The 8,722-nt window shown below is 58.4% G+C and overlaps 1 protein-coding gene across 4 annotated transcripts; it reads right to left on the minus strand.

The window, feature by feature from the left end:
• Positions 1-513: 513 nt before the first annotated feature.
• Positions 514-8,529, minus strand: FAM131A (family with sequence similarity 131 member A). Of its 4 annotated transcripts, XM_040621498.1 has the most exons (7): positions 8,316-8,529; positions 7,064-7,124; positions 5,921-6,063; positions 3,628-3,721; positions 3,209-3,391; positions 2,925-3,041; positions 514-1,587 (listed from the first exon to the last, which is right to left on the minus strand). In XM_040621498.1, exons 4-7 carry the CDS (start codon positions 3,695-3,697, stop codon positions 1,112-1,114), a joined length of 846 nt encoding a protein of 281 aa, XP_040477432.1. In that variant the 5' UTR covers positions 3,698-3,721; positions 5,921-6,063; positions 7,064-7,124; positions 8,316-8,529; the 3' UTR covers positions 514-1,111. The 4 variants fall into 4 exon arrangements, with proteins under 4 accessions (XP_040477432.1, XP_040477430.1, XP_040477433.1 ...); XM_040621496.1 differs by lacking the exon at positions 7,064-7,124; XM_040621499.1 differs by lacking the exon at positions 5,921-6,063.
• Positions 8,530-8,722: the final 193 nt, after the last annotated feature.

Raw genomic sequence — 8,722 nt, forward strand, 5'->3', positions numbered from 1 at the left:
CCCCCCCCCCCCCCCCCCCCCCCGCGCCGCCAGCTGTCAAACTCCAGAGCTGTCTGTGGAATACAGACCTACGGAGGCCTCCGCTGCTTAGTTACCAAGCCCCAGCTGGGGCAGAGGCCCTCAGTACTGTAGCTTTGGCCTTTCATTCGGCCAAGATAGGCACTACCCTCTTCCCAAGGAGAGACACTCCCACATGACTGTCACTTGTTGGCACAAGTCCTGCCGGGCTCAGGCATCAGCAGACAACTGCCCAACCACCCATGTGGCCCCCTTGTGGCCCTCTCTGGAAGAACATCAAAGTCACAGCTCCACAGCAACCAGAGCCACCCCTTCTCCCAGCTTGGCTCTAAGGAAAACTTGGTGAAGGGGGCAGCCAGGCAAGCCAGGAGCCGCTGGGACCCTGCCCACACAACCTACAAGGGGCCAGGAAAAGGGTGGAGGGTACGTGCTTTCATCAATCCGATGCCTGCCAGAGAACACCCGACTGAAAGAACAGACCAAAACCCCTCTTTCTTTAGGAAAAAGAAGAAGATTTAGAGATGATGGAGAGGCGAAGCACAGCACGAGCCCAGCTGGGCGAGGGGCCTTTGGGGGACGGCTCAATCCTAGGCTCCAGGAGGATAAGAGCCAGCCCGCCCTGGGGGAGGGGTGATTCTATCAAGCACTGCACATGGACTCGGAGGTGGAGAGAAGCAGAGAAGAGAGAGAGGCATGGGGAAGGGGGCGGGGGGGGGGGGCCCTCCCATTCCACCCCACACGGCCCAGTCACAACCACCCCCTTAGGGGTTCCCGTCATCCAAGGAGGAAATGTGTACGTGGTGTTTTTGATTGAAGAACATAACATCACTGTCTGCCACAGCTGTAGCTGTGCCCCGGGGCCCCGGGCAGCCCCGGCAAACCCCAGGGGTGGGGGCAGGACATGCGCCCCCAGCCTGGCCCCTGCCTCCTCTCCAAACACTTTCATGCAAAACACACAACGGAGGAGTGAGTGCTCCCAGGAGCCCTCTAGGCTTTGGAGCTCTGCCGGAAGCCTCTAGCCCGCACTTGGGCACAGAGGCTCTGCCCCCAGCAGCAGCCGGGAGACACATGCCACCACCAGGCATGATTAGGGTCACTGTTCCTCCGGCTCTGCCTCATCCTCGTCTAAGGACACCACCCCAGAAGAAGCTACATCAGAGGCTTGCCGCTGCCGTTCCCAGCTGCCCACTGGCGGTGGGCAGAGAGGCTGGCAGTCCTTGCGGGGGGCTGGCTCCTCCTCGGTGGGGGAAAGGCAGGACTCCATGAGGGGCGAGTTGTAGAGCGAGTCCTGGGCCTCCAACGGGCCCAGGCTACGGAAGGCACTTTCCCGGCTGGGGGGCAGTTTGGCGAGGAGCAGCTCATCACCCAGCAGCTGGGAGGCCAGGCGGGCTGGGGAGCCCAGCAACCCGTCCTCCAGGCTGCACAGACTGGAGCACAGGGTCTCTGGGGACACGGTCTGCGAGCAGTCGCTCTCAGGCTCCACAGAGCCCTGGCGCACAGGCCTGGAGAATCGGTGGCCAGTGAAGAGGTCCTGGAGGTGGGGCCCCAGGGGCAGCTGCCCGGCCATATCTGCAGGGGGAGAGAAAAGAAGATAGCCCTATTCACCCCATTTCAATTAGCCAACCTGGAAGCCACATTCTCCCCACTCCACCCTGGGCAATAACTAGTTCTGGGGGGAGAGGGTAGGAGCTGGGTAACTTTGGGCAAGTCACTTAACCTCTCAGTGCCTCTGTTTCCTTAATGGTAAATCGGGGGAATCTATTATACCTACTTATGGGGTTGTGGAGAGAACAAAAGAATGTTGCATACAGTAAGAGAGCAGTAAATGCACAGATACCACACACGGTCGTGCGGCAGGTTCCCTGCACAAGGGAAGCCTGTCCAAGGCAGTGAGTGCTGACTGGAGTTCAGCCCACACTCAGCTCACCAAACAGCGAGGCCTAGCATGGGGCTGTGCCCGCCAGAGAAAGAGGTGCTTTTTTCTAATTTGCACAAAGGTCCTATGTGGCGTAGTAGTGGCCTTGGATAAATGTTAGTTATTATTGTTATACCAGGGGTCAAAGCAGGCCTGGAACTCAATCAAACAAGAACATTTGTGGTTCAGGGCTCCGTCTTGGCCGCAGGCATCCAAATCGGTCACCTCTGGACCACAGCAGAGGTCTAATGTATTGCCAATCTGCTCTACTGTACTGCCCTTGGAGAATCTGTTAATTAGCTGGACGGGTGGGGGCTGGTGGAGGCAATCTTCAAAGGCAAAGAAGTATGGGGGGTGGGGTGCTGTTGTGAGGCATGAGCCCAGAAGCTACAGAGAAAGTCAGCCGTGTGGTCTGGGAATTGGAAGATGAAAGGAGGGCCGTGCACAGCTGCATAGCCCTGCAGGGTCCCCTCTGCAGGCACGGGCCCAGAGAAAGGCCCAGACGCAGGTCTCAGATGGAATTCAAGGATGCTGAGCCTGAGCCAGCATGGCCCTGTGGGCAGTCCAGGCCCAGCACGCCTTCCTGTTCGCCTGGGGCTACGGCCCTGGGAGGTGTTATGCTGCCGGCTCATCTGTGCTGCCACAGCTGGCCGGAAGGCTGCCCCGAAAGGGAAAGGCAAGGCACGGCAGACCCCCCCACCCCGCCCCGAGATGCAGCTGCCCAGAAGGTGTCGGTAAGTCTCTGGACTGCAAGGCCCCACAGCACAGACAGGCAGAGGAGGCTTTCATGCTCGAAAGGAACGACTCCATCTGCAGCTGCTGACTGCCCAACCACGAGCGTGAACAGCCCTCTTGCCCCTGGAAGGTCAAGGACGGCCTCGACAGGGTCTGCCCCCACCCATCCTCCCCTTCCGAAGGCTGAGCTCTGAATCACAGGGCCTCTCAGGCAGTCCCACCCCAGCTGGGGGTACTGGCATCGCCTAGCCCTCACCTGAGTCAGTTCCTCCAGCAAAGTCCTCATCATAGGATTCATCGGTGGAGTCCTCACCATCCACTGAAGACCATGCCCGGAGCTTGGCTTCTGCAATGGCAAACTGCTCGGCTACTCCTGTCAGGGAGGACAAAGAACGTATTAGCAGAGAAGGTTCATTAGCAGGATTCATGAGCTGAAGAACTAAGACACGGGCTCAGGTTGGAGACAGGAGAGAGAAGAGATGGGGGTCTGGAAAGAGCATCCCCATGGCAAATATGTGGCTGACCCCTTCCTGTCCCTACCTGCTGCAAAGCGAGCCTCTTGTTCACCCTCGCTGAGGTCCGAATAGGAGGAAAAGGCTGACTCCAGGGCAGCAGGCGAGTCACTTGGCTTGCTCCAGCCCTTCCACTCAATGAGGTGAGCCACTCGGCCCTGGGCCATGGCAGTGGGCTTAGTCACGTGGTCCTTCACCACCTGAGAAATACCTGCAGGTGGGGCAGAAGGAAGCCTGGTAAGGCACAGGCCAGGGATGGAAGTGGAAGGGTGGTGGCAGTTAGGGTCCACATGTGCCTTTGGATGGGAGGAGGGAGCTAAGATTCATCTGAGAAGGAGAGGAAGTGGGAGATCCCAGCAAGAGCTCACAGGACAGAGTCCCCAAGGGTATGTGCAAAAGAAAGAAGGAAGGACAAAGTGGCCAGAGGTATGGGAGAGGGGTGCATACCATGCAGGGAGGATCTGGCCAGCGCAGCAATCTCCTGGATAGTTAGGGCTCTCCGGGACTTGGGCAGCATCGCGACTGTGTCTCCAACATTCACCTTGGGTGACAGCATCAGAGGGTCAGTGCTCCTCTGACAGCAGCAACCCCCTACATGCCCACAGCCCACCCAAGGTGTCAAGGGGATATGGGAGCTGGGAAGAGATGCTGGGGCAGCACATATGTGCCAGTGGCTGCCGGGATATGTAAGAGGGAGAGTAAGAAGCCAGGGCCAGCAAGCCACGTCCTCTCAAGGAGCAACAGAGATTCAGGCTGACCGGAAGGAGCAGAACTGCAGTTACCACCCCACCCCCATCTTCCCAGCTCCCAGGGGGGAAGGAGGCAGGTTGGGAAGTCAAGAACCATGGAGTGGGGCCTTTGAGAAGAAAAAAGAGGAAGGGAGAAAGCTAGGGCATCAAGGATTTCCTCCAGGTTCTCTCCTCTTTGCCCCTCTCCTCCTCCCGGTGTTGGACATCTCAGTCTCCTAGCTGCTTCTACAGCCTACCAGGGTCACAAACTCAGCATGACCAAAACCAAATCCAACACCTTTTCCCACATCTGGCCCTGCTTCCTGACTTCCTTACGCTGCATCACCCAACCATTTGTCTGCCCATTCAGCCTGGCCCCGAACCTCAGCATTACCATCAACTCTCCCCTAAGCTTTGCTCACTCTTCCTACTCCCACTGCCATTGCCCTCCCTGCCTCAAGCCCTCAATACCCCATGTCCAGATTAGCACAGTTGTGGTTCCCCAAGCTTCTTCAATTCATGCGATTTTCTCAGCCTAGAATGTTGTATAAGTGTTCCTCTCCCTCCCCCCCGGGGCTGGCTGGCTCTTTCTCATCTTTTGGGTTTTGGCTGAAACATCATTCCCTCAGAAGGGTCTTCCCGGCTACACTACCAGTTGTCCATCCTCCCTCCATAACAAGTCACCATCCTCTATGAACGTACCCTCTGTGTGTAATTATGGTCTACTTCGTGTGTTTCCTTATTGGTCATTGTTCCCCCCTCACTGGTCTTTAGCTCTTGGAGGATTTGGTCTCTTTTGGTCACTGCTGCACCCCAGTGTTTAGCACAGTGCCTGGTACAGAGTAACCTTTCTAAATACATATGCTGAATGAATGAGGCAAAGTATAAATGTAAACAAGTAATTTTTCCCGGAGTGCAACTGATCACATGTCCCTATTTAAAATCTTTTCTGGGCTCCTCCACTGCCCAGTGAAGTGCTAGCTTTACAGCCAGACACTGAAGGGGCCCACTCTGTGAGCCCCGTGACCCCTTCCAGGCCTTGGAATGCATCACCAAGCTTCTCTGCCCAGGAAAACCCCATTTCCACCTTCCCTGTCAGCAAACAGCCCTCTTGCCTCCAGGCAAAGGAACCCAGCTCTCCCCTGGGCTAAGAACGCCATCCTTGCCTGACAAAATGCTCCCTACCATCTAAGGCCTGACTCAAGTGTCACCTCCTATCATGTTTTCAGTCCAGTTTTCTCTGTCTCTTCTTCAATACCCCCACCCCCACCCCAGCATTGCCCTTGCATCTCTTCTGAGGGATCTCGGGATGGCACGGCCTGACTCTGATTCACCTGGATTCCTACCTCCACCCTGCACCTGGTTCAATGTTCCTTGGCAAGCCCCACAAATGTTTCCCTCAACGAATGAATGAAGTCAGAGGCATATGCCCCCTCCCCGGAATTGCCTAGCTCTCCTAATCACAATTCACAAGAGGGGCTCCACCTGCTCCCTTGACCTCAGGCCCACCCTCTGCTCCCCCTGCTCACGCACACCGCCCCCCCCGCCTCAGTACCTGGCTTACAAGGGCCCCAGGGTGGCGCCGTTAGCTTCCGGCCAGGCCTGGGGGGAGGAGCACCTGCTGGGTGTTTCCTGGCTCGCTCTCCCTCCCTCCCCTCACTGCCCCCAGCCACTGCCATCCGTGCCGGCGCTCCGCGCAGCTGCGGCCCAGGCCCAGAGAAAAGGTGTGTGTCTCCCTGGCAACCCATCACCATGCAACAGGGTCTCCCGGGATACGGCCTGGGATGCGCTGACGTCAGCGCCCAAGGCGGGAGCAGAGCCCGCCCGCTGGCACCAAGCCGAGCAGAGCAGACCGGCGCGGGGGCGGACTTGGGGCCCCGCCGGCCGGATAGCGCCTCCGCTCGCAGGAAAAGGGAGCCAGAAGCAGGCTGGCGAGGCGGGGGTGGAGGATACAGATCCCCTTCATGTGAATGCGGCCCCCCTTCCCCCTACCAATACCAGGGGCCCAGCACCTCTGGCAAGTCCTGGCTGTCCACGGAGGAAGGGCGGGAGGACCGGCTCCAGCCTCGGAGGGTCCGAGCAGATCCCAAGGAAGATAGAGAGAGGCCCCGAGGAAGTTCGATCCACTCCACAGCCCAAGCGGGGTCCGAGGCCACTGGGGGGTTGGGGAAAGGCTGTTCACCTGGGCTCCCACTTCTGCCAAAATCCCCATTTTCATCCGGCGCTGCCATATCATTTCTCCTCACCCCTCCCCCACCTCCCAGAATATCAGCAACCACCTGGTGCTCTCCACAATTCTGAAAACCCCTATTCCACATTCCTGACCTTCAGGCCCCTGGGGCCACTTTGTGGCAGTCCACAGGCCCCCTTCCTCCTCTGGATGTATTTTGCCATCAGAACCCTAGGGATGAAACCTAAACTTTCATAAATTCTCAATCTTGGGTTTCTCGGCCTACCCATTCCTCCTGGAAAGCACACCGCGTTCTTCCACCACCAGCGCCATCCTCCTCCCCACCACCACCTTGGACCCTTTACAGGCTTGGTGCCTTCCTTCTCCTGGTTCTTTCCTCTCACCCGCATCAGCTGGTACACAGCTCTTTTCTCTTCTGACAAACCCATGATTGTTTTCTTACTTTCACCCCAGCCCCCTAAGGCTTTTTTCCTGATGCCCTGTCTGGCCCCGGCTGTTCCTGTTTCATCCTGGTTCCCAATATCTAAGCCAGAGTAATTTTCCTTTTGCTACCTGAGCACCATACTCCTCAGCTTCCCCTCACCTCCCAGATCACATCTACAGTCCCTGGTCTCACCTCTGCGACTTGTCTGACAAGTCCATCGTCCTCCAGGCCCTTCACGCTGCCACAGAAACATTTTGCCCAGCACAGAAATCATAGGCATGCTGGCTGTGTTGATGCAGAGAACCAAAAGCCCAGAACCGCTCCAGGCTCAGCTCCCAGTTCTATTCTTATTTTGGCTCCGGATGCTGAGCCAGTCCCCTCCCCACTTGGAACCTGTGCCTAGTCACATAAGGAGAACACTCCTTCCTCTTGGCTTTGAGGAGGTGGGAGTACAAGGGGCCCAGCAGAGCTCTCTGGAGCTCAGGAAGCTGAGGCCCATCCCCTAGACAGTGCCAACAGGCAACGTACATCACAACTGACCTTTAGCTGGAGCAGCCGTCTCTGTCCCTGAGCCTCAGCCAGCTGGTGGTCCCCAGAAATGCTACCAACCAGAAGGAAGACACAAGGTTACAGGCCATCCCTGGCCCCCAGCTGGTACCTGATCAGGGCTCTCAAAGCCAGTCCTGAGGTCAGCCAAACTCTCCCCTGACTACAGGAGGGAATGACTTCCTGAACTCCAAGCCTTAGCAGGGCCAGAGGGATCAGAGCAGCCTGCTGCTTCCCAGCTCCAAAAGTCATGAGGTTAATTTAGGACTACAAATCCCATAATTCCTCATGGGAACCCAAGGAAAGTACAAATCTCAGCCAGAGTCTTAGCTCCAAAGAATCTCAAGTACCAACCACACTAAGGCCTGTATGACTGACCACCTGCCCTGGAAGCCCAGGACCCATTCCAAACCCAGCCCTCAACCTCATGAATCCCTGCCTGGCCTTAGGCTTGGAGAAATCCATGACACTTAAGAAAAGTAGGCTGGTGGACCTCAGATGCATTGGACTGAGGCCAGGCCCCAGCGTGCACCACCATCCATGGGAACCGAGACCCAAGCAGCAGGGATCAGCAGTTGTAGGAAGGTCTAATGGCCTCTCTCTGGGCTCCTCTTTCCCACCACAAGGTAGGATGATTTGTTTTTGTTTTAAATGGGGGAAGGGAACTAAAACAATTAAGGTGGGCAGATGCTCACAGGTGCCCCCAGTGGGTCCTCAGTCCCCTTCATTAACCATCTGACTCTGAAGGGAGAACTTTTAGCCAAAAACTCTGTAGTGGGGCGCTTGACGGGCTTTGCAGGCTACCTCCTTAACGGGGTTGGGACACAGCTAGGAGACACAGGTTCCCAGCATAGGGCCACTCCCAGGGCAGAGGAGCGGAGATGTGTGGGCCGTGGGGGTGGCGAGTGTGTGAGCGTGGAAGGCCAGTCGCCATGGACAACTTGCCCCTCCCAAGGCTGTGCGCCTCCTGCCCCCTTCAGCGGTGGGAATCCAGGCGGAAAGACCACGAGTCTATCCCGCAAAGCCCAGAAGCAGGCAGGCCGTGGTAGCGAAGCCGAGTCGATTTGGCCCCCTCCCCGCTCCTGCCCTCTCCTTCCTCTTGCCTGGCCCGCCTCCCCGGTGCAGGCTCCTCCCTCTCACAACACCGGCCCCCTCCTCAAGGCCCCCACCCACCCGCGGCCCGCGGCCCGCGCACCGGGCAGCCGCAGCCCGATTCCCTAACCCGTGCCTGGCCTCCACCTCTTACCCTGACCCGCCGGACTCCGAGAGCCGATACAGCCCATGGCCGGGCACCCAGGCACGCTAGCCCGCGCTCGGGGCCCGGGCCATCGCCTTGCAGAGGGTCGGGCCGCGGCCGCCACCGGGGAGGGGAGAGCCCGTGCGAGGGGAGGGGGTGGGAGCCGCGCGTCCGCCGCCGCTCCCCGGAGAGGGAACCGGGCCGGTGACGTCAGCGCGGGGGCGTGGCCACTCGCGTCACCACCCAAGGCAGGCGGGGCGAGACACGTCACAGCTACGCATGGGCGGCCTGGGGCCGAGTCCGGAAACACCTCGTCCTCTCCTCCCAGGCCCGACTGCGACTGCGGAGCGACCCTGAAGGCAAGGAGGGGGGTAACTCCGGGCCCAGGATGTCAGGCACGCTGCATGGGGAAGGTC

This window comes from Ursus maritimus, unplaced genomic scaffold (assembly GCF_017311325.1).
Source record: "Ursus maritimus isolate PB19 unplaced genomic scaffold, ASM1731132v1 scaffold_4, whole genome shotgun sequence".
In the NCBI taxonomy this organism is placed as follows: Eukaryota; Metazoa; Chordata; class Mammalia; order Carnivora; family Ursidae; genus Ursus; species Ursus maritimus.

Bases quoted from the DNA above. Each gene is read 5' to 3' on its own strand.
- FAM131A (XM_040621496.1), bottom strand. From the start codon at position 8,352: ATGGGCTGTATCGGCTCTCGGAGTCCGGCGGGTCAGG. The intron at 3,722-5,920 runs GTGCTGGGCCCC...CTGTCACCCAAG, and splicing joins ACAGCCAGGACTTGCCAGAG to GTGAATGTTGGAGACACAGT. The intron at 1,588-2,924 runs GTGAGGGCTAGG...CTCCCCCTGCAG, and splicing joins TGCTGGAGGAACTGACTCAG to ATATGGCCGGGCAGCTGCCC.